At 52.5% G+C, this 24,353-nt stretch overlaps 2 protein-coding genes across 6 annotated transcripts in view; both read right to left on the bottom strand.

The window, feature by feature from the left end:
- The window catches only part of MEGF8 (multiple EGF like domains 8), a 53,200-nt gene extending 28,974 nt beyond the window's left edge, over positions 1-24,226 (bottom strand). The window contains exons 1-15 of one of the 5 annotated variants that reach the window (XM_024237135.3): positions 24,093-24,226; positions 23,339-23,735; positions 15,958-16,121; positions 15,512-15,718; positions 14,513-14,693; positions 14,343-14,431; positions 13,383-13,798; positions 12,777-12,922; positions 12,523-12,645; positions 6,102-6,256; positions 5,660-5,779; positions 5,149-5,293; positions 4,901-5,064; positions 1,275-1,475; positions 48-248 (exon numbers count right to left, since the gene is read on the bottom strand). In XM_024237135.3, coding sequence (XP_024092903.1) covers positions 48-248; positions 1,275-1,475; positions 4,901-5,064; positions 5,149-5,293; positions 5,660-5,779; positions 6,102-6,256; positions 12,523-12,645; positions 12,777-12,922; positions 13,383-13,798; positions 14,343-14,431; positions 14,513-14,693; positions 15,512-15,718; positions 15,958-16,121; positions 23,339-23,525 — 2,499 coding nt within the window. In that variant the 5' untranslated portion in view covers positions 23,526-23,735; positions 24,093-24,226. Of the gene's footprint in view, positions 1-47; positions 249-1,274; positions 1,476-4,900; positions 5,065-5,148; positions 5,294-5,659; positions 5,780-6,101; positions 6,257-12,522; positions 12,646-12,776; positions 12,923-13,382; positions 13,799-14,342; positions 14,432-14,512; positions 14,694-15,511; positions 15,719-15,957; positions 16,122-23,338 lie in introns of all 5 variants that reach the window. The other 4 variants (XM_054540494.2, XM_054540493.2, XM_054540492.2 and 1 more) reach the window with 4 other exon arrangements.
- Positions 1-24,353, bottom strand: part of LOC103888610 (CEA cell adhesion molecule 6) — a 913,736-nt gene that overhangs the window by 313,760 nt on the left and 575,623 nt on the right. The gene's annotated exons all lie outside the window — the stretch shown is intronic.

The following is a 24,353-nucleotide window of genomic DNA, read 5'->3' as shown; positions in this document are numbered from 1 at the left end:
AGGCTGGGGCCTATGGCTAGGGTTGGAGGTAGGTCCTGGGTACTCACGCTGCCTCCTGGCACACCAGTCCGATCCCACAGCAGAGTTAGCTCGCTGTGCCCAGGGCCTGCTGAGCCGTTGAGCTGGCCCCGGATCTCTACTGCATACTTGTGGTCCCGCCCAGGCAGGGGGAAGAGGCGAGCAGACCCAGGACGCTGCAGCCGCCGTGTCTCCTTCTCCTGATGAGCCACCCAGCGCCCCACCTCCTCCTGGGGTAGGTGTGAGTGATAGGCAGGGGCCTCAGAACCCTTCTCATTCCTTCCTCAGACCCCTGATACCTCCAAACCCACCCTGTACCCAACCCCCTCCTAAGAAGAAGGCCTCAGAGCTCCTTAGATCCTGAGAACTTCAGAGGTGAGACCCCCAGGGACCCTCCTCCTCAGGGGCTTTTTTTTTTTTTTTTTTTTTTTGAGACAGGGTCTCATTCCATCACCCAGGCTGAAGTGTAGTGATGCGATCATGGCTCACTGCAGCCTCAACTTCCCAGGTTCAAGTGATCCTCCCACCTCAGCCTCCCAAATAGCTGGGACTACAGGTGCATGCTACCATGGCCAGCTAATTTTTGTATTTTTTGGAGAGATGATGTCTCGCCACATTTCCCAGGCTAGTCCCAAACTTCTGGGTTCAGGCAATCCACCTGCCCCTACCTCCCAAAGGGCTGGGATTACAGGTGTACACCTCCAGGCCCAGCCTTCAGGGGCCTTTCAAGTCTGACTCAGACCTTCCTCACCTGCTTCAAAGTTTCCCTCAAATTCTGCTCACAATTGAAAACCTCAGCACCCTCCCTCTACTAAAGATCCATTCCCAGCCAGGCGCAGTGGCTCACGCCTGTAATCCCAGCACTTTGGGAGGCCGAGGTGGCGGATCATCTGAGGTCAGGAGTTCCAAACCAGCCTGGCCAACATGGTGAAAACCCATCTTTACTTCAAATGCAAAAAAATTAGCCAGGAGTGCTGATGCATGTCTGTAATCCCAGCTACTTGGGAGGCTGAGGCAGGAGAATTGCTTGAACCTGGGAGGTGAAGGTAGCAGTGAGCCAAGATCATGCCATTGCACTCCAGCCTGGACAACAGAGTGAGACTCTGTCTCAAAAAAAAAAAAAAAATCCATCTCCTGCCTCTAATTTCTCCGCAGTCCTTCCCCAGAACCTTCAAATCACCACAGATGCCCCATACCACACCCCTAGCTCCCATATTTACCATAAACACCCCCCTGAATCTCCCAGGCGGCCTCACCATGTTCTCTGTGTCAGGGCCACGGGCCATCCGAGCCAGGACATGTAGGCGCTGGGCCCGCGCCCACACAGCCACATCCTCAGCCCCTGGTCCACCTGGCCCTCCAGGCAGCATTGGGTAGATGAAGCCACGGTAGACCAGGGACACATCTGTCTCTGCGCTGGGTGTCAGGGTGATGGTCGTGCTGCGGACAATTGAGACCTGTGCCACCAGGGATGGGTGTATGTGTGAGTCCCTTTCTGGACTCACAGGCCACATCAGAGCCAGAAAAGACTGGTCAACCCAACCTTCTTCCCCATTTTACCAAATGAGAGACTGAGGCAGAGGGACAGGGGTTAGGTGGCTTGTCAAAGGTCACTCTGGGAAAAGAGGCAAGACCTAAATTCAGACAATAGACAACAGGGTCCCAGAGCCCACCTTTACCCCTGGCCTCTCACCATTTCCATCTCACATTAAAACTCCAGGACTGGACACTTCAGTGTCTTCTTATCCAACTCCTCACCTTTCCAGCTAAGCACTTCAAAGCCCAGATCTAATATTCAAAGTGGCAGACAAAGTGCAAGATTTATTTTCCTGGTGTGTGATTTTGTAATAGCAGAAGAGTGGAACAGTCCAAGTGTTCACCAGTGGGAGGCTATTTAAATAAACTACAAATGTAAATGGAATATTATACAACTTTAAAAAAAAAGAAGAATGAAGGCCGGGCATGGCCAGCACTTTGGGAGGCTGAGGCGGGCAGATCACTTGAGGTCACGAGTTCAAGACCAGCCTGACCAACATGGTGAAAACCCATCTCTACTAAATACAAAAAATTAGCAGGGAGTGGTAGCGTGCACTTGTAATCCCAGCTACTTGGGAGCCTGAGGCAGGAGAATCGTTCAAGCCCAGGAGGCGGAGGTTGCAGTGAGCCGAGATTGCGCCATTGCACTCCAGCCTGGGCAACAAGAGCAAAACTCCGTCTCAAAACAAACAAACAAAATACAAAAACCAGCCAGGCATGGTGGTGCATGCTTGTAATCCCAGCTACTTGGGAGGCTGAGGTGGGAAGATCACTTAAGCCTGGGAGGCAGGGTTGCAGTGAGCTGAAATCGCTTGCCACTGCACTCCAGCCTGGGTGATAGAGAGAGACTCCATCTCAAAAAAAAAAAAAAAAAGAATGAGAGTGTTTCTTAAGTTCTGTTATGGGAAGCTTGCCAGGAAGAAAAAAAAGAAGCAGTCGTATAATGTTGATAGTATGTTACTTTTGTGCGAAAGAAAAATGATATGTCATGCTTACTTGCATCTGAATAGGTAAATTCTGGAATAAGATCAAAGAAACCCAAATGGATCTTCCAGGGAGGTATGGTGGCCTTAAGTTGCAGCCATGCTGGAGCTAGATAATTTTGGACCACTTAAGGTATGGGGAGTGGGGTAAATGAGAGAGACTGTCCGTTTAGTGATTTTTTTTTCTTTTCTTTTTTTTTTTTTTTTGAGACAGAGTCTCTCTCTGTCATCCAGGCTGGAGTGCGGTGGCACGATCTCAGCTGCTGCAAGCTCCACCTCTCGGGTTCATGCCATTCTCCTGCCTCAGACTCCCGAGTAGCTGGGACTACAGGCGCTCACCACCACACCCAGCTAATTTTTTTGTATTTTTATTAGAGACAGGGCTTCACTGTGTTAGCCAGGATGGTCTCGCTCCCCTGACCTTGTAATCTGCCTGCCTTGGCCTCACAAAGTGCTGGGATTACCGGTGTGAGCCACTGTGCCCGGCCTTTTATTTATTTATTTTTAATTAAAATGGAGTCTCACTCTGTTGCCCAGGCTGCAATACAATGGTGTGATCTTGGGTCACTGTAACCTCTGCCTCCCAGGCTCAAGAGATACTCCTCCCTCAGCCTCCCAGGTAGCTGGGACTACAGGCACACATCACCATGCGCAGCTAATTTTTGTACTTTTAGTAGAGATGGGATTTCGCATTGTTGGCCAGGCTGATCTCAAACTCCTGACCTCAAGTGATCCCCCCACCTTAGCCTCCCAAAGTGCTGGGATTACAGGCACCCGACATCACGCCCAGCTAATTTTTGTATTTTTAGTAGAGACAGGGTTTCGCCATGTTGGCCAGGCTGGTCTCAAACCCCTGACCTCAAGAGATCTGCCCACCTCAGCCTCCCAAAGTGCTGGAATTATAGGCGGGAGCCACCGTGCCCAGCCCCAATGACTTTTGATATCACTGTGATTTTTGAACCATGTGAATATATGAGCTATTTTTAAAATCAATAAAGAGGCCGGGCGTGGTGGCTCACGCCTGTAATCCCAGCACTTTGGGAGGCTGGGGCAGGCAGATCATGAGGTCAGGAGATCAAGACCATGCTGGCTAACACGGTGAAACCCTATCTCTACTAAAAATACAAAAAATTAGCCAAGTGTGGTGGCAAGTGCCTGTAGTTCCAGCTACTCAGCAGGCTGAGGCAGGAGAATCACTTGAACCTGGGAGCTGGAGGTTGCAGTGAGCCGAGATCGTGCCACTGCACTCCAGCCTGGGCGACAGAGAGAGACTCTGTCTCAACAACAACAACAAAAAATCAATAAAGAGGTACTGTGGAAAACAGTTTGGACATTCCTCAATAAGATGAATATGGAATTACCATATAACCCAGCAATTCTGCTCCTAGGTATACAGCCACAATAATTGAAAACAGATGTTCAAACAAAAACGTGTACACAAGTGCTCACAGCAGCATTATTCACAATAGCCAAAAGATGGAAACAGCCCAAACGTCCATCAGCTGACGAACAGATAAACAAAATGTGGTACATCTATACAATAGAATATTACTCAATCATAAAAAGGAACAGAGTTCCTTTCCGAATGAAGTTATAAAATGAATGAGCCTTGAAAACATTATGCTGAGTGAAAGAAGCCAGACACAAAAGGCTACATAGTACAGGCCTCCATGTACATGAAATGTCCAGAACTGGCAAATCCAGAGATGGAAAACAGATTAGTGGCTGCCAGGGACCAGGGGGGAGAGTGGAATAGAGAGTGACTACTTAGTGAGTCCAGGGTTGTCCTCTGGGGTGATGAAAATGTTCTGTAACAAGATAGTTGTGATGGTTGCACAATATTGTAAATGTGCTAAATGTCACTGATGAAAAATTTTATGTGTATTTTACCACAATGCAAAAATTCTTTTTAAAATCTATAAGGAGGCCAGGCGCAGTGGCTCATGCCTGTAATCCCAGCGTTTTGGGAGGCCAAGGCAGGCGGATCATTTAAGGTCAAGAGCTCAAGACCAGCCTGACCAACATGGTGAAACTTTGTCTTCTACTAAAATACAAAAATTAGCTGGGCGCAGTGGTGGGCATCTGTAATCTCGGCTACTCAGGAGGCTGAGGCAGGAGAGTCGCTTGAACCCAGGAGGCAGAGGTTGCAGTGAGCTGAGACTGCGCCATTGCACTTCAGCCTGGGTGACAGAGTAAGACTCCCTCTCAAAAAAAATAAAAAATAAAGTCCATAAGGAAAATAAGACCCTTGAATGTAAAGACTTTTGGAGTCAACATAAGAGTGATAAAGATGCATTTGAGAAAAAACAAACCCCAGGATCAGGATCATCGACACCCCACCCAGGGCCACGCCTCCTACCCACCTTGTCGGGCTGGGAGGTATTGGGCGGCTGCTGGAAGGTGAGCAGGTGCAGGCCAGGCAGGAAGCTCTGGGTGATGCAGGCCTCCAGGGACGTGACGAAGACAGGCGCAGGCCCCCACCAGCCCACAGTGCCTGAGATCTGCTCCCCTCGGCAGCGGGCCTGTTCTGAGAGGACAGGGGGTAGGGGCCGGTGGGTCAGTGTGGAGTGCTCTGGCCCCCTCCCCCCGGCCCACTGCTGCAGACACTCACCAGGCCTAGGGAGGCAGCTCTCATTGTGTACGCACCAGCCCAGGGTGCCAGGTCCCCGCGGAGGGGCTGTGGGGCTGCTGAAGGCCAGGCAGGCCTGGCAGTCACCCAGGAGGCGGCCCAGGCCCAGGCAGCTGGCGGCTGGACACTGCGAGGAGGAGAGGGGAAAGGGCTCACTGTCGACTGGAGCTCAAGAGATCTGGGAAGGAAGGGCTGTGGATACAGGGTCCTGCGATGGAAAGGGCCAAAAAACTGAAGAACGAGGAGTTGACTTGGAATGTGGGAGATCCAGAGGACGGGGGATGCGGGGATGGGGTCACAGGCTGAAAAGGGTCGGGCTGGATGGGATAGGCAAAGGTTCAGGGCTCCGCATCAGGAATCAGGAAGGAGGATCTCCGGCATGAAAACAAGTCTCCCAGTTGAGGGAAAGTTCTTGTCCACCTGGTTAGGCAGAGGGAGACACTGAGGGCAGGTCTCTATGCTAGGGAACAGAGGGTCTAGGGCTGTCACTCACAGCCCCCAAGGGGGTCCCAGGAGGGGGTGCAGCTTGGCAGGCTCCTTGGCACCAACTGCATTCCGGGTCCCGGGAGCAGACGCTGTGGTCTGTGTACATGGAGCAGTAGTCCAAGTGGTACTGCAGGGAGGCAAGGGGACAGAGGGGGAGGCAAGGGGACGGAGGAGGAGGCCTCTCAGACCTGGGCCGGCCTCCCAAGTCCCCACTCGCTTTAGCTATCCCAGAGGACCCTGAGTGCTCAGCATGCCCATCCATTCCTCCCCCAGGCCCAGGGACCTCTAGCTCCTCTTTCCTCTGCCCCAGGGACCTGCTTCCCTTCTCTTATGGCCCTAGGGATCCCCACTCCTTCTCCCAGGGATCCCCTCCTGCCTTTCCCCTCACCTGTGGAAACCCTGCTACCTCCTCCCCCCAGCCACCCTTTCCCTGTCACCCCAGTGCTCACATCAGGGGCAGGTGCCTGGAACACAAAGGGGGGCACCTTGTACGCCATCAAGTCCCCACGGGGCCGGCCGCTGTACCCCCCAGCCACCAACAGGACACTGCCACCAAGCACCGCAGCTACATGTGAGTACCGACCACTGGGAGGTGCTGCTCGGCCTAGGGGAATAGAGACCCCAATGACATTATTAGACCCCCAGCCCCTCCACCACCTCCATGGCTCCTGATTCTCCTGGGCCACAGCCCAGCCTTCTATTCCGGTGGCTGCTTCAACCTCACCTGCCCAAGGACACTCTCCCAGCCCACCTGGCCCTGAACAAGCTGAGCTCCCTCACCCCTACCCAAATCATCTTTCTGATCTTTAGGGTCAGAAAGATTTGGGTTCAAATCCTGCGTCTACCACTTACTTGGGTTCAAATCATGGATCAACTACTGACTAGCTGTGTGACCCTGGACAGGAGACTGAACTTCTCTGAGTCTTGGTTTCCTCCTCTATAAAAAGAACCATCATCTCGTCCTCAGGGAGCTGGGAGGACTGAAGAATCTGCTGAGCCCCCAGTAGGCTGCCTCAGTCTCCCATTTTTGTCTGTCTAGCACCAGCCTCTCTTCTGGTGATAGCGCCTGATTTTCCTCTGGAAAACCAACCTTTCCCTCTCCCAGTCTGTGAGACTTAGGTGGAGTTGTCCCTGGTTCTGGCAGAAGTGAGGACTTAGCCCAGGCCCATCAGTCTCAGTGACTGGCTCAGGGAGGGGTACAGGGCCTGATTCTCAATTCTTGGGGCAAAGACACTCCCTTCTTTCTGGGCATTTTATGCAGAAGATAATCCACGAGCTGCCTGTGACCATCTACACAAGGCAAGAGACTGAAGTGAACCCAGCTGAAAAATTGAGTGAGAAATGGCTGATGCCATTTTGTGAGCACCTAGATCCAGCCCAGCCTGAAGACAGCCCCTATAGTTTTCATTCAAGTGAGCCAGGAAATTCCCCTTTTCTTTTTTTTTTTTTTTCTTTGAGACAGAGTCTCCCTCTGTCGCCCAGGCTGGAGTGCAGTGGCACGATCTCAGCTCACTGCAAGCTCTGCCTCCTGGGTTCATGCCATTCTCCTGCCTCAGCCTCCCAAGTAGCTGGGACTACAGGCGCCCCGCCACCACGCCCGGCTAATTTTTTGTGTTTTTAGTAAAGACGGGGTTTTACTGTGTTAGCCAGGACGGTCTCGATCTCCTGACCTCGTGATCCACCCACCTCGGCCTCCCAAAGTGCTGGGATTACAGGCATGAGCCACCATGCCCAGCCAGAAATTCTCCTTTTTGCTTAAGCCAGCTGGGTTGGGTTTCTGTCAGTTACAGCCAAGAATCCTGACTGACAGTTAAGTGGTCAGTGAATGGTGACTTCCCTACCCTCTTACCGACCTGCATGCACTGTAAACGTGTGGGACTTGGCCCAGGGAATCATAAACTGCGAAGCAGGAAGAGGCCTCCAGAAACATCACACTCCTGACTCCTGCCCAGTGAAAGGGACAAAGGGATAGGCAGACGAGACCTAGAATGAGGGCCTCAGACACCAGGCCTGGACTTTATTCCTGATGGTCACACAGGGTTCCTCTGGGGCCTTTCCTCCTTCCCATCCCTTAAGTGCTAAGGTTCCTTCCTTATGCTTGTCCTCTCCTCTCTCTCCTTTTCAGGGAGGAGGAGTGAACAGATGCGACTCTGGGAAGCCCACACATCCCCAAAGTGATACGCCCAACTTGTGGGTATAAGCATCTTCTGAAGAGAGGGCCTGTGGCTTTCATCCGATTTCAAAGCAGTGTCTGATCTAATGAGAGTAAAAGGTTTCTCCATATCTCCTCCCTGGTGACCCCTCTGGCCCTGAGACAGGACCCTAACTGCTATAAGAAAGACAATATGTCTGAGCGTGGTAGTTCACGTCTATAATCCCAGCACTTTGGGAGGCTGGATCTCACGAGGCTCGCTTGAGGCCAGGAGTTCAACACTAGCCTGGACAACACAGCAAGACCCTATCTCTAAAAACAAAAATATTTTATTTAATTAGCCAGGCGTGGTAGTGTGTGCCTATGGTCACAGCTATTTGGGAGGCTGAGATGGAAAGATGACTTGAGCCTAGGAGCTCAAGACCACTCTGGGCAACATAGGGAGGCCCCATCTCTATGGAAAAAAAAAAAAAAAATCGGTTTTGTTTGTTTTTTTTTTTTTGGAGACAGAGTCTTCCTCTGTTACCCAGGCTGGAGTGCAGTGGCACGATCTTGGCTCACTGCAACCTCCGCCTCCCGGGTTCAAGTGATTCTCCTGCCTCAGCCTCCCGAGTAGCTGTGACCACAGGCATCTACCACCACGCCAGCTAATTTCTATATTTTTGGTAGAGACAGGGTTTCACCATATTCACCAGGCTGGTCTCGAACTCCTGATCTCATGATTTGCCCGCCTTGGCCTCCCAAAGTGCTGGCATTACAGGAATGAACCACAGCGCCTGGCCAAAAATTTTGTTTTTAATTAGCTGGGAAGGTTAGCATGGGCCTGTGGTCCCAACTACTTGGGAGGCAGAGGTGGGAGGATTGCTTGAGCCCGGGAGGTCAAGGCTGCAGTGAGCCAGGACTGCACCACTGCACTCCAGGTTGGGCAACAGAACAAGACTCTGCCTCTAAAATAGTAACAACAGGCCGGGCGTGGTGGCTCATGCCTGTAATCCCAGAACTTTGGGAGGCCCAGGCAGGCAGATTACTTAAGGTCAGGAGTTCGAGACCAGCCTGGCAAACATGGCAAAACTTCGACTCTACCAAAAATACAAAAATTAGCCAGGAGTGGTGGTGCACATCTATAATCCCAGCTACTCAGGAGGCTGAGGCAGGAGAATAGCTTGAACACGGGAGGTGGAGGTTGCAGTGAGTGGAGACTGTGCTACCGCACTCCAGCCTGGGTGACAGAACAAGACTCCATCTCAAGTAAAATAAAATAAAATAGCAACAACAATAATAATAATGCCTGGCCGGGCACGGTGGCTCATGCTTGTAATCCTAGCACTTTGGGAGGCCCAGGCAGGCAGATCACAAGATCAACACAGTGAAACCCCATCTCTACTAAAAAAATACAAAAATTAGGCCAAGTGTGGTGGCTCACGCCTGTAATCCCAGCACTTTGGGAGGCCGAGGCAGATGGATCACTTGAGGCCAGGAGTTCGAGACCCACCTGGTCAACATGGCAAACCCCATCTCTACTAAATACAAAAATTAGCCGGGTGTGGTGGCACACGCTTCTAGTCCTAGCTACTCAGAAGGCTGAAGCATGAGAATTGCTTGAACCTCGGAGGCAGAGGTTGGAGTGAGCCAAGATCACGCCACGGCACTTCAGTCTGGGCAACAGAGCAAGACTCTGTCTCAAAAATAAATAATAAAAATTTTAAAAAAGAAAGGAAATGTGTGGAGCACTTCACTGGGCATCATTCTTGAAGGATCATCTCAATTTACTCTTACAGCTGTCCAATGGCATAAGTGTTATAATTTTCATTTCACAGATAAGCAAACTGAGGCACAGAGATTAAGTAATAGTTTTTGTTTTTGTTTTTGTTTTTTTGGGGATGGAATCTCACTCTGTTGCCCAGGTGGGAGTACAGTGGTGCGATCTCAGCTCACTGCAAGCTCTGCCTCCCAGGTTCAAGCAATTCTCCTGCCTCAGTCTCCCGAGTAGCTGGGACTACAGGCGCATGCCACCACGACTGGCTAATTTTTTGTATTTTTAGTAGAGATGGGGTTTTACCATGTTAACCAGGATGGTCTCAAACTCCTGACCTCATGATCCGCCCGCCATGGCGTCCTAAAGTGCTGGGATTACAGGTGTGAGCCACTGAGCCCAGCCTTAAGTGATAGTTTTATACAGATTGTTGTTTGGGGATAGCCATGCTGGCTCTGTCACTTATCTACTGTGATCTTGAAAAAGTTGCTGCTAAAGATACTAACAACAGAGTAAACAAACAATGTACAGAATGTGAGAAAATATTTGCAAACTATGCATATAACAAAGGTCTAATATCCAGAACCTATAAGGAACTTAAATAAACTAACAAGCAAAAAAAAAAACCCATTAAAAAGTAGACAAAGGACATGAACAGACATTTTTCAAAAGAAGACATACACGTGGCCAATAAGCATATGAAAAAATGCTCAATATCACTAATCATGAGAGAAATGCAAATCAAAGCCACAATGAGATACCATCTCACACCAGTCAGAATGGCTATTATCAAAAAGTCAAAATATAACACATGCGAGTGAGGTTGCAGATGGGAATGTAAATTAGTTCAGGCATTGTGGAAAGCAGTTTGAAGATTTCTCAAATAACTTAAAACAGAATTACCATTTGACCCAGCAATCCCATTATAGGGTATATACCCCAAGGAATATAAATTGTTCTAACATGTGTATGTTCATCGCAGCACTGTTCACAATAGCAAAGACATGGAATCAACCTAAATGCCCATCAGTGATAGACTGGATAAAGAAAATGGAGGCCAGGCGCATTGGCTCACGCCTGTAATCCCAGCAATTTGGGAGGCCGAGGCAGGTGGATCACCTGAGGTCAGGAGTTTGAGACCAGCCTGGCCAACATGGTGAAACCCCGTCTCTACTAAAAATACAAAAATTAGCCAGGTGTGGTGATAGCCGCCTGTAATCCTATCTACTCGGGAGGCTGAGGCAGGAGAATCGCTTGAACCTGGGAGGTGGAGGCTGCAGTGAGCTGAGATCGTGCCATTGCACTCCAGCCTGGGTGACAAGAGTAAAACTCCATCTCAAAAAAAATATATAGAAAGAAAAAAAAAAAAAGAAAATGTGGTACATATACATCATAGAATACTACGTGGCTATAAAAAAGAATGAGATCATGTTCTTTGCATCAGCATGGATGGAGCTGGAGGCTCTTATCCTCAGCAGACTAATACAGGAACAGAAAACCAAATACTGCATGTTCTCACAAGTGGGAACCAAACATCGAGTGCACATGGACACAAAGAAGGGAACAACAGACACTTGAGGGGTCTACCTGAGGGTTGGAGGAGGGAAAGGATCAAAAAACTACCTACTGGGGCTGGGCAAGGTGGTTCACGCCTGTAATCGCAGCACTTTGGGAGGCCGAGGTGGGCGGATCACCTGAGGTCAGGAGTTCGAGACCAGCCTGGCCAACATGAAACCTCGTCTCTACTAAAAATACAAAAAGATTAGCCGGGTATGGTGGCATGTGCCTATACTCCCAGCTACTTAGGAGGCTGAGACAGGAGGATCACTTGAACCCAGGAGGTGGAGGTTGCAGTGAGCCAAGATTGCGCCACTGCATTCCAGCCTGGGCAACAGAGTAAGACTCTATCCCCCCGACAAAAAAAAAAAAAAAAAAACAAAAAACTACCTGTTGGGTACTAGGCTTAATACCTGGGTGATGAAATAATCAGTACACCAAATCCCCATGACACACAATTTACCTATATAATAAACCTGTACTTGTACCACTGAACTAAATTGAAAGTTAAAAAGGCCAAGCATGGTGGCTCACACATGTAATCCCAGTACTTTGGGAGGCTGAGGTGGGCGGATCACTTGAGGTCAGGAGTTTCAGACTGGCCTGGCCAACATGATGAAACACTGTCTCTACTAAAAATACAAAAAAATTAGCCAGGCATGGAGATGCATGCCTATAATCCCAGCTACTCAGGAGACTGAGACAGGAGAATCGCTTGAACCCGGGAGGTGGGGGTCGCAGTGAGCTGAGATCACGCTACTACACTCCAGCCCAGGTGACGGAGCGAGATTCCCTCTCAAAAAAAAAAGAAAAGAGGCCGGGCATGGTGGCTCACGCCTGTAATCCCAGCACTTTGGGAGGCCGAGGCGGGCAGATCACGAGGTCAGGAAATCGAGACCACCCTGGCTAACACGGTGAAACCCCGTCTCTACTAAAAATACAAAAAATTAGCCACGTGAAGTGGCAGGCACCTGTAGTCCCAGCAACGCGGGACACTGAGGCAGGAGAATGGCGTGAACCCCGGGGGGTGGAGGCTGCAGCGAGCTGAGATCACGCCACTGCGCTCTAGCCTGGGCAACAGTGAGACTCCGTCTCAAAAAAAAGAAAAGAAAAGAAAAGAAAGTTACAAAGAAGGAAAAGTTGATGCCTCTTAGGCATTTCCCTGGGGCAGCTGGAAACTGGCAAAACCTGGATTGGAACCCACATTGGATACTGCGGTAAGGGCCTCCCATCGCCATGGTGACGATGCCCTAGTCCCACCTCCATTCCAGGCTTGCCTCCTGAGGCTGGCACCAACTGGCCTGGATGTCAGGCTCACCCTTACGGACTGAGGTGGCTTGAGCCCAGAATCACTATGGAGGGAGATGGGACCCTCAGGAGCCCCTAGGGAAGAACAGGGACCACTCACCCTCAGGGGTTCCTGGCGGGGCAAGCTCAGCTCCTGACACCCATTGATGGCAGCCAAGGTGGTAGAAGAAGATGCCATCTTCGTAGCACTTTTCCTCCTGGTAATGGGTGTGTACATTGCCCCCTGGGAAAGGAGGAAAGGGGCATAGCTGGCAAGCCTAGGGGAGGTGGGGGGACTCCCCTGCAGGGAGCCTCAGCTCAGGGTTGGCTCAGGCCCTCAGCAGGCAGGCGGGCAGGACTGGGGAGCCTCCTCACCATAGACCACCATGTAATTGCCCAGAACACTGGCTGTGTGGAAGGCTCGCTCCCTTGGGCCCTGAAGACCATCCCGCCCCTTCAGCGTCGTCCACACATGCCGATCCACGTGGAAAAGCTCAGTGGAGTTCACTCGCACAGAGAACCTACCGAAGGAGAAGCAGGGCAGGGGCTCAGGGCAGGAAGCGTCTCTCTCCCTCCTCCAGGCTCTTAGGAGCCGTGTGATCACCCAGGGATGAGACTGGCCATGACTGACTCTATGTCCCCTCCAAACTAGAAGTTCCCTGTGGGCAGGACCCTGAGTCATCTCTGGGTTACCTGCATAAGCTAGCAAGGGCTGGACACCAAGCAGGGCTCTGTTGAATGGATACATGGGTGGGAGTGTGTGGGAGGCAATTCACCAAGAGATTAAATAAAACATCAGAGAATGTGTGAGTGGGTGAATGAATGAATGAGTGAATGAAGGAATAAGTAAATACATGAAGGAAGGAGTGACTGAGAGACCACAGGAGTCCGACAGTGAGCAAAGACCTCTAAAGACTAAAGGCCTTTGGTGTTGAGCTGGGCCTGGCCTGTGGAGCATGGGTTATGGGACAGATCACTTACCGGGCAGTGGAGGGCCGGTGTCCACCATGGACCAGCAGGGCACGGGAGGGGGCATGGAACACCATGGAGTGGCCAGTGGCAGCAGGGGGCCGTCCGCCTGCCGGAATCACCTGCTCCCAATAGCCCCCGCTGGTGCTGTCAAGGCGGAAACGGAAGAGGCCAGAGGAGAAGAGGTCGTGCTGGGTGCGGCCTCCAGACACATATAGCCAGACATCATCCACCAGGGCAGCCGCATGACCTGCCAGGCCTGGGGGCCCCGAGGAGCTGGAGGCAGGTGGTGCCAGGAGCTCCCAGTGGCCCCTGCCCAGTGGACTGAAGGCCCACACGTCGTTGGTGAGCGAGCCGTCAGCCAGCTCACCACCCATCAGCACCAGGGAGCCGGCCCAGGCCACGGCCACATGGGAGTGACGGGCAGCCTGTGAGGAAGAGAAAAGAGACAGAGGTAGAGACACAGCAAGAGAGCCAGAGCCAGGCTTAGACAGAGAGATGCAGAGCCAGAGAAACATGGAGAGAAAGAGAGATAAAGACAGAGACAAAGAGAAAGGCAGAGACCGGCAGAGAGAGAAAAGAAGAGACAGACTCATAGAAACAGAGAAATACACTAAGAGAGGGAAGAGGCAAGGAGACAGAGTTAAAGGGACAAATGGCAGACAGAAACAGACCCAGAGAGATAGAGACACAGAAACAGAGAACACAGAAGCCCAAAAGTCAGACAGACGAAAACAGAGACAGATTGAGTGACAGGAGACACGTGGAAAAATAAGATGCACAAAGGTAGATAAAAGAAGAGGAAGAAGAAAAAGAAAACCAGAGAGAAAAGGCAGAAACAGGGAGAAGTAGGTTCCTATATCAAGCTGCGGGAACTGGGGGAGCACTGGGTGATAGGGGATCATTCTGGGGGTCCCCAGCTGGGTCTGATTGAATGGAAAGGCTCCTCCAGGGCAGAGGAGGGGTCCATACCGGGGCAGGACTCAGGTCCCAGGACTCCCAGGTGTTGGCAGAGAAGTTGTATAGGACGAGGTCACCCAGGGCATTGTTGAGGTCCTGGCCTGTGGAGGGGTGGATAGTCTCATGCCCTGGCCATAGGCTGCTGGGCCTCCAGACCCCAGATATTCGCCCCATCTGCTCACCTCCGAAAACTGCCAGCAGCCCCGGCGGGGACAAGAAGGCGCCAGCTGCCCCGATACGGGCAGAGAAGGCAGGGTCCCCGGCACTCACGTTGTGCCACCACCCAGCCCCCTGGTTCTCCCACAGGTGCAGGTCACAGGCACGTCCCAAGAAGCCAGGCTCACAGCGGCATGGTCCCAGGGGCTGCGGGGAAGGAGACATAAAGGCAGAAATAAGAGAGGGAGAGACAAGGACAGAGAGACAAAGGAGACACAAAGAGGAAAAGAGGCAGAATGAGACAGACAGGGCACAAAGGGAGAGAGAAAGAGACAGACAGGAAGGGAGAGGATGGAAAAGGAAAGAGAGAGAAAGGGAGACAGAGAGAGACAGGAAGAGGAGAAAGGCAAACTGTCAGACGGAAACAAGAGACAAAGAGAAACAACCAGAAGGAAGCAGACAGATGGAAAAAAGACCAACAGAAAAAGGAAAAGACACACAAAGAAAAAGGAGAAAAGACAGAAAGACGGCAGGCTGGGAGAAGACAGACAGCGTGGTTGATGTTCATCCTGGACTGAAAGAGCTCAGATCTGGGGAGGTCAAGGCGGGGAGGGCTCAAAGCGCAATCCAGATTGAAAGCTGGATTTGCACAGCTTCGGCGTAAGGTCAGTGGTGCAAGGCTAGAAGTCATGGCAGGGGGTCCAAGGCCACACAGAGTGGCTGGATGGGAGGACGGATTTGGGCCTGGCTGGAGGAAGAAGGGTGGTGTTCACAGGTGAGAGTGGGGTATAGATGAGAGTGGGAAATGCTCAGCAGGGGAGGGCCTGCAGTTGAAGGTGGGGTGGGGTTGGAGTAACGGGGGCGGGGGGGCAAGCTCTGGAAGGAGAGGGAAGTGGATGTCATGGAGGAGGGTGGGGTGGTGGGGAGAGTTTCATGCAGGAGCAAGGTCAGACCTAGGAGATGGGCGTGGAGGGTGTGCTCACAGATCAGGGCCCCAGGGGAAACAGGGCTGGGGACCGGCTCACCGAGGCGCAGGTGCCGTGGCTGCCACAGTAGGCTGAGCACTCCTGCAGGCCACAGTCAGGACCCCCCCAGCCCGGCTCGCAGGCACACACACCCGGTGGCTGGCACTGCCCGTGGCTCCGGCAGCCACCCGGGCACAGGGAGAAGCGGAATGAGGCGTTAAAGCCCAGCAGGTTGTAGTTGGCATCACTGAAGAGGTGCAGCAGCATCTGCAGGCACAAGGTGTGCTGGGTAAGGTGGGCAGGGCCTGGGGATTGTCCTGGGAGGGTGGCCCACTCCTGCCCCCTTCCACCCTGGGGGACCCAGAGCCTCATCTCCTTCCTTTGCCTCTCTCTACCTTCCCTCATCCCTGTGCTCTGCTCTTGGATGCCCTCTTACTGACTCTCTGTCCCTCCTTTCTTCTTCCATTTCCCTCGGTGTATCTACCCACAGCCCCATCCCCACTAACCTTGCCTGAGGAAGCTTCGATGGGCGGAGGTCGGGTGCTCCCGCTCAGACTGGCAAGCAGCGGCCCTCGCGGGGAGTCACCGTCATACACGAACAGGTAGTCATACGTGCACTCTGTGTCCAGGAAAAGGAAGTCCAGCAGGATCCGGTGCTGGGGGCTTGGGGCTGGGAGGTGAGCACAGAGGGACCAAGCTCTAAAGCGGACCTTCTTCCCACACCTCCCTGCAGCCTCCCACAATTGTATACCAAACCCTGCTCCAGGTGATGCTGGGGGCTCAAGAATGAGTCAGACCTGGGCACCGCCTTGAAGGGGCTCCCAGTCTCATAACGTAGGGCGGTCAAGGGCTGTGACAGCCAGAGGGACAGGAACCCAGAGAAAGAATCATAATATTCCAGACCTCTAGAAAGGTCACCTGAGATCAGAATGAACACTCCCACCACTCAGATGGGAAAATAAAGTACAGAGAAAACCCCATCCCAGTGGCCACACAGAGCAGAATCCTGATGCCTCTCTCTTCCTGTCCATGCCTGAGCTTCAGACATGTCCAGGCTGGAGGGTCAAGGTCATAATCTCAGTGAGAAGAGCACCTCCGTGACAGTCCCCTGGCCCACGCTGAATAGAGCTGCAAGAGAAGAGTCCAGCTTCTTCCCCCAGAACAGAGACTTAACCTTGGAGCGGCACAGTTCCCCTCTGTCCCCATCCAGAGTCTCACCTCTGCTTATTGTGATGGCTACAAGCACAAACTCTGGAACCGGACTGCCTGAGCTTATGTCTTGGCTCTACCACCAAATAGCTACCAGCTGTGTGATCTTGGCCAAGTAACCCACCCCCTCTGGATCAGTCACCTCATCTGTAAAGTGGGATATAGTGGTACTGTGGTGGAATCAAACTTATAGGCCACTCCTGCCATTGAAAGTTAATTCCCTGCCCCTTGTATCTGGGAAGAGCCTTAGTGACTTGCTTGACCAATAAAAAAACAGCAGAAATTCTGAAATTTCCAAGGCTAGATCATAAGAAGACTTGTACTTTTCACCTGGGCCTTGTAGAATGCTCCTTCTCGGAACACAGCTGTCATGCTAGGAAAAGCCAAAGTCGGCCAGGCACGGTGGCTCACGCCTGTAATCCCAGCACTTTGGGAGGCCGAGGCGGGCAGATCACGCAGTCAGGAGTTTGAGACCAGCCTAGCCAACATGGCGAAACCCCGTCTCTACTAAAAATACAAAAATTAGCTGGGCATGGTGGCGGGCCCCTGTAATCCCAGCTACTCGGGAGGCTGAGGCAGGAGAATTGCTTGAACCTGGGAGGCAGAGGTTGCAGTGAGCCGAGATTGTGCCATTGCACTCTAGCCTGGGGGACAAGAGCGAGACTTCGTCTCAAAAAAAAACAAAGAAAAGCCAAAGCCACAAGAAAAGGCCACACACAGGCATTCCGGCTGACAGTCCCAACTGAGCTTCCAGCTGACAGCCAACATCAACTGCCAGCCCTGGGAGGGACCTTCCTGGATGTCCAGCCAAGGTGAACATTCAGCTGACTGCAGCCCCAGCTGACATCTGACTGCAACCTCGTGAAGAGCAATAATGCACATGAAATGGTGACAATGGAGTGGGGTGGGTGGCTCACGCCTGTAATCCCAGCACTTTTGAGAGGCCAGGGCAGGTGGATCACCTGAGGTCAGGAGTTCCAGAACAGCCTGGCCAACATGGTGAAACCCTGTCTCTTACTAAAAAAAATACAAAAATTAGCCGGACATGGTGGTGCAAGTCCCAGTTACTCAGGAGGCTGAGGCAGGAGAACTGCTTGAACCCAGGAGGCAGAGGTTGCAGTGAGCCAAGACTGCACCATTGCACTCCAGCCTGGGCGACAGAGGGGACTCAAAAAAAAAAAAAAAGAGGCTGGGTGCCGTGGGTCACGCCTATAATCCCAGCACTTTGGGAGGCCAAGGTGGGTGGATCACTTGAGGTCAGGAGTTCGAGACCAGCCTGGCCAACATGGTGAAACCCCGTCTCTACTAAAAATATAAAAAATTAGCTGGATGTGGTGGCACATGCTTGTAATCCCAGCTATTTGGGAGGCTGAGGCAGGAGAATTCTTGAACCCGGGAGGCAGAGGTTACAGTGAATTGAGATCATGCCATTGCACTCCAGCCTGGGCGACAAGAGTGAAACTCTGTTTCAAAAAGAAAAAAAAAAGAAATGCTGACAACGGGGCCCACATATCGTGGTGAGTGCCACTACCCCTAACATTGTCACTGTCTTGTTCTCTGCCAGTCCTGGTTCAGGTAGCCTCTCTCATTCCACATCCCACATGAGAAGGCTCCTGAACAGGCAGCTCAGGGGAGTCCTCTGGGTGAGGGAAATTAGGAGGCCTAGGCTCTGGCTCTGGCTCTGCCCATGACCAGCTGGAGGACCCTGGGCCAGCCCTTTCCCCCATGACCCTCAGTGTGCCTATATGGATCCTGGAGACACTCAGCCACCACTGCCAATGGCTGGGTGTTCCTGGGCCAGTTCCATGGGCTCTCTGAGCCTTAGTTTCCATGACTATAAAATGGGGATAATTCCCCCCACCCACAAAGGCTGGGGTGAACATTCAACGAGGTGATGACTCCAGCCTGCCAGCTTAGAGCCAGAGTGTGCCCTGGCTGCCTGGCCTCATCCCGTCTCACCAGAACCACTGATCCAACCTCCTTCTTCCCCTGTCATGAGTCTCTGATCTTCCCAACTCAGCATCTGGCCCCGTCCCTCCCCTGCCCCAAAGCCCTGCATGGCTCCCTACCACCCTAGGAGAAAGTCCAGGTCCCTAACCTGCTGTTCAGACCCTCACTTTGTCTCAAATCACCCCACTGCTTACAGCTCTAATGGGAGCTGGGCCTTTGTACAAGCTTCTCCCTCTGTCTGCAACATATTATCCCTTCCCACCACCAGCCCTCTTCCTGATGCCCCCTAGCTGGGTTAGATGCTCTCTCTCCAGGGTTCTCACATCCCATTATAACATTCATTCCTCTGGGCCAGGAACATCTATTTCCAGGTCTGTCTCCCTGCAGCCTACAAGGCCCATAGGGCAGGGCCTGCATGTGGGCCTAATTCCCTCTGCAGCATTGCCCAGACCCAGGCTTGGCAAAGGCTCAGGAAATGCTGGATGATGGAATGAAGAAATACACAAAAGAAAGAATACTAAAGCTAGAAGCTCTCCCTCAGGCTCTGACCAGAGCCCCCAAGAACATCAGACACAGACCCCACCCATGCTCTGGGGAGCGCAGAAGAACCATTCAGCACGGCCACACAACCAGACCTCCCAGAATCTTACCAGCCTCAACCAAACTATAAAGCTCTGTTCCCGGAATCACAAGTACATCTTTGTTAAGTGCCTGCCAGAGGCCGGCTCACCATCTGCCTCCCCAAGTTCTTCCCTAAGTTGAAGGTCTTCTGTTTCCACCCAACCCCCATACCACTCCAGACAGAAATCTGATCCCAAACCCCCTCCTGCTCAAAAGCAGGATGCCTCTTATCCATGAGGATGTTATAAGGACTAGGACTGGGCTGGGCGTGGTGGCTCACGTCGTAATCCCAGGGCAGATCATTTGAGGCCAGGAGTTTGAGACTAGCCTGGCCGACATAAAGAAACCCCGTCTCTACTAAAAATACAAAAATTAGCCAGGCATGGTGGCACATGCCTGTAATCCCAGCTACTCAGGAAACCGAGGCACAAGAATCACTTGAACCTGGGAAGCAGAAGCTGCAGTGAGCCGAGATCAAGCCACTGTACTCCAGCCTGGGCAACAGAGCAAGATTCTGTCTCGGAAAAAAAAAGAAAAGTCTAGGACTAGATAAAGCATGAACATAATACAGAAGTTAGTAGGTTCATTGTTTATCTTTTTTTTTTTTTTTTCCCTGAGACAGGGTCTCGCTCTGCTGCCCAGGCTGGAGTATAGCAGTGCAATCTCGGCTCACTGAGACCTCAGCCTCCTAGACTCAAGGGATCTGCCCACCTCAGCCTCCCCAGTAGCTGGAACTATAGGCACATGCCACCACCCACCACGCCCAGCTAATCTTTTGTAATTTTTTTGTAGAGACAGTGTCTTACCATGTTGTTCAGGCTAGTTTCTAACTCCTGGGCTCAAGTAATCCTTCCATCTCAGATTCCCAAAGTGCTGGGATTACAGGCGTGTGCCACTGCCCCTGGCTGGTTGTTTATTTTATAATAGATAGAGAAAGATGTTGGTTCTTACAGGTAAGAAGTGACAGGCATTGGTAAGAACAGAAGATCATCAAGGGAGGTCTGGAGGTCTCCCAGCCTCCTCCCTCACCCCAACATCTACCCAGTTGGTTCCCAAGTCTCATCGGTGAAACTCCACAAACATCCATTGCACTGTCTACACCTCTCCACCCCTCTAAGCCCCTGCCCTAGTTAGGAACTCATCCTCTCTTGCCAGATCAGCTCACCAAGTCTCCAGTCTGCCCCCCACCCAGCCTGAGGGCAATGCCCTACTCCTGCTCAAAACCTCTTGTGGCTCCCCATCAACCCCAAGGGGAAGGCCAGGCTGCTCAGTGTGACATTCAAGGCCCCTCTTCCCCTGCTTCTGGCTCTCATTACCGCCCAGTCAAAAGTGCCATAAGACCAGACAAACCTAGACAGGGATCCTGAGACACTCCAGCCACCCTCATGTCTTCATAGAGGCTGTTTGTTCCCTTTTCCCACTCAATAAACTCCTATGCATGCTTCAGAACCCTGTTTCAGTGGCTCCTCCTCTGTGATCTCCAGCACAGTCCTCTTTCCTCCCTAGGTACATCCACCCCACCCCTCCACTTCCCTTCTTAGCCCTGAGCACTGCCTCAGTGAATACACTGGGGGCTGAATATCTGTGTCCAGCCCCACCATTCCCAACCAGTCTGAGACTTTTTTCTTTTTTTTGAGGTAAAGTCTCGCTCTGTCACCCAGGCTGGAACCACAGATGTGCGCCACCACGCACGGCTAATTTTTGTAGTTTTAGTAGAGAGGGGGTTTCTTCATGTTGGCCAGGCTGGTCTCTAACGCCTGACATCAGGTGATCCGCCCCACTTGGTCTCCCAAAGTGCTGGGATTACAGGCATGAGCCACCACACCCGGCCTAACCAGTCTGGGACTCTTTAAGGCCAGAGAGTGATTTATATCCAGCACACAGACCCCTTCACCACACACACACACACACACACACACACACACACACACACACACACACACACACACACACACACACACACACACTTCCTATTCTGTTCTCGTCCCACTAGCTTGACAGGAATGGCCCCCAAGCTGGGAACAGGTAGACATGCTAACACCGAGAAATATGCCTCCATCCATACCCCACACAGCAGCCAGAGAGATCTTCTAAAACATAAATCAGATCATGTCCTCTCCCTGCTCAAAACCCTTCCATAGCTCCCCAGAGCCCCAGACAAAGACAAAGCTCCACAGCCTCCCAAGGGAGACCCTGCATGATCCAGGCTCTGTCACACCTCTGGCCTTTGCCCAGGACCTCCCCTGTCTGGAGGCCAGCTTCTACATCCACTACTCTGTGAGGCCTTCCTGGGCTTCTGCAGGTACTGCCTTTCAACTTCTCTTCCACCCCTGTATTGCCCTCAGGATACAGCTCAAAATCACATAGCCCTACACCTGCTGGCTCCTCCCACCCTGCAGCCTCTGGCTCATTCGTTGTCTTGTATTCTATGTTTTTGTTTTTGTTTAAGATGGAGCCTCGCTCTGCCGCCCAGACTGGAGCGTAGCGGCACAATATCAGCTCACTGCAACCTCCAGGTTCAAGTGATTCTTGTGCCTCAGCCTCCTGAGAAGCGGGACTACAGGCGCAAGCCATCACACCCAGCTAATTTTTGTATTGTTAGTAGAGATGGGATTTCACCACGCTGCCCAGGCTGGTCTCAAACTCCTGACTTCGGGTGATCCGCCAGCCTCGGCCTCCCAAAGTGCTGGGATTACAGGCATGAGCCACAATGCCCTGCCAGTATTCTGTTTTAACACACTGGATTTCCAGTTCTTCAAAAGCATCACTCTCCTGCTTCCCCGCCTTTGCACGGCTATTCTTGCCTGGAATGCCCTTCTGCTCCCTCGTACAGATGCCTCTGATCTCAGCTATACCCCAGGTTAAGTCACATGTCTTCACAGAGAAAGAGCCACTGAGGCAGGGTTCTGAGGCATGCATAGGAGTTTATTGGGTGGAAAAGGAAAACAAACAGCCTTGGAGTGGGTTTGTCTCTCCCACTGACTGGGAGCCCAGAAGGGTAGGGCTGGGGCCTTTCCTCCCACTCCTGACAGATTCCTATTGGTCCTTTAGGTGTCAGCTTAGACATTTCCTCCTCCAGGAAGCCTCTCTCTGTTCTCCCCGGCTCCAGATCAGGCACTTTCTCTGGGCTCTCCCAGGCCTGTGGGGTTCCTCCATCAAAGACCACTCTTGTCTCTCACTATTAATGTGTTCGTCTCCCCAACTAGACTCCAAGACCTAAGTCACCAGGGATTGCTGGAGCTGTCTCAGTCTGTGCTATGTCCAATGGGAAACATAATGTCTGGCACATGAATGACTGAAGAAAAATGCTTTTATTGAAGTACTTTACAAATAACAACAATAATAATCCTAATGCCATTTATTGAACAGTTACTATATGCCACACATCAGGCATGTTAAATACCTGTTTTCATTTCATTCCAACAACTGTATGAGGTGAGTACTGTTGTTACCCCATTTGTGGGGGGAAGGAAACCGAACCTCAGAGAAAGAAAACCACCTGCTCAAAGTCACAAAGCTAATAATAAGAAGCCAGGCACAGTGGCTCACACCTACAGTCCCAACACTTTGGGAGGCTGAGGTGCGAGGATCGTTTGAGCCCAGGAGTTCAGGACTAGCCTGGGCAACATGGTGAGACTCTGTCTCTACACACTCAGTTACTTGGGAGGCTGAGGTGGGAGGATCACTTGAGCCCAGGAGGTCGAGGCAGCAGTAAGTAAATTGTGTTGGTACCATTGCACTCCAGCCTGGGTGACAGAGTGAGGCCCCCATCTCAAAAAAAAAAAAAAAAAAAAAAAAGTAGTAGTAGTAGAACCAAATTCAAAGCCAGATGATTGGACCCAGACCCTGAGTTCTTAACAGATACTCAGAAGACCCGGCACTGATGCTCCTGTCTTGTAATTGTAAATCTGGGTGTAGGTGCATCTCCCCCACCAGACTTGGAGGCCTTCCAGGGCAGGGCCCAGGTTGGCTGCAACCCTGGGTGTCAGGCATTTTACAGCAGAAGGCCTGGACCAGAACCGAGCTCTGGGAATGTGGTGAGTGGATGAATGCACACATGAATGAACTACCAGCGAATTAGTGAGTGACCCACGCGGCCCCACTCACCCTCGATGAGCCACTCGCAGTTGCCATTGACGCTGTAGTTGCCCGCACCATCCGTCACGAAGCCTGGCGCCTGCCGCAGCACCTGCCGCTGCCCCTTGCAGTCCCCCGCCCGGGCCCCAGGGGACAGCGACCCCAGCACGGCCAAGGCCAAAGCCAGTGCCGTGGCCAGAACCTTGCCCAGGGCCATCGCCGCCTCCCGCACTGACCCTTAGAGCGGGGACGGGCCGTAAAAACCTGGAGAGGACCCTCTACCGGGGTGAGGCCCTGCAAATGCGACCTCTATAGGCATAACATAACCTTGTAGACCGAAGAGGTCCCGGAGACGCGGTCCCGGAGACGCAGTCCCGGCGAAGAGAACGGCCACTGCTGACACGCTCTGGAGGCCGAGGGCTGGGCCCTATAGAGCGATGGAAGGCCCTGTATATGGAGTCATTATGGACGGGGCCGACCCCTAGGGACCGTGGGGGTCCCCTATAGACACGGGCCTCCATAGAGGGCCGATCCCATAAACAGTGTCCAGCATTACGGACTCAGGCCAAACGGACCTTATAGACGGGTGGGTCCCCAGGGGGCGAAGGGCTCTACGGCCCGGCAGGAGCCTCCATAGAGGCTGCGGGCCGGGACAGGCTAGGCTCGGATGGTCCAGGAGTGACTCCTCCAGCCGGGGGCGGGGCGCGAGCGGGTGCCGGGGGCGGAGCCCGTCTTCAGGGGCTCGGGCCTGGACCCCATAGACCCAATCCCTTTGCTCACCCACCCTCGCCTTCCTCCGAAGCCGGATGGGCCAGATCAGAGAGACGAGGGGACGCTTGGGCCAGAGCGGCCGCGGGAAGACCCGCTGCGGGAGAGCTAGGGGGCGGGAGCCGAGCAGCCGCTGTGGGAGGGACGGCGAAGAGGAGGCGAGAAGTTACAGAGCGGCCGGTCAGAGCGGCCCTGGGAGGACTGCGGAGCGCCCAACCCCAACCCTCCATAAAGGGAGACTTCCGGGGAAATTCCCCGCCCATTTGTTCCCAACCGC

The sequence above is a fragment of the Pongo abelii genome, chromosome 20 (assembly GCF_028885655.2).
Source record: "Pongo abelii isolate AG06213 chromosome 20, NHGRI_mPonAbe1-v2.0_pri, whole genome shotgun sequence".
Classification (NCBI taxonomy): Eukaryota; Metazoa; Chordata; class Mammalia; order Primates; family Hominidae; genus Pongo; species Pongo abelii.
The sequence above is the reverse complement of the archived record's forward strand: the minus strand, read 5'-3'. Positions and strand labels throughout refer to the sequence as shown.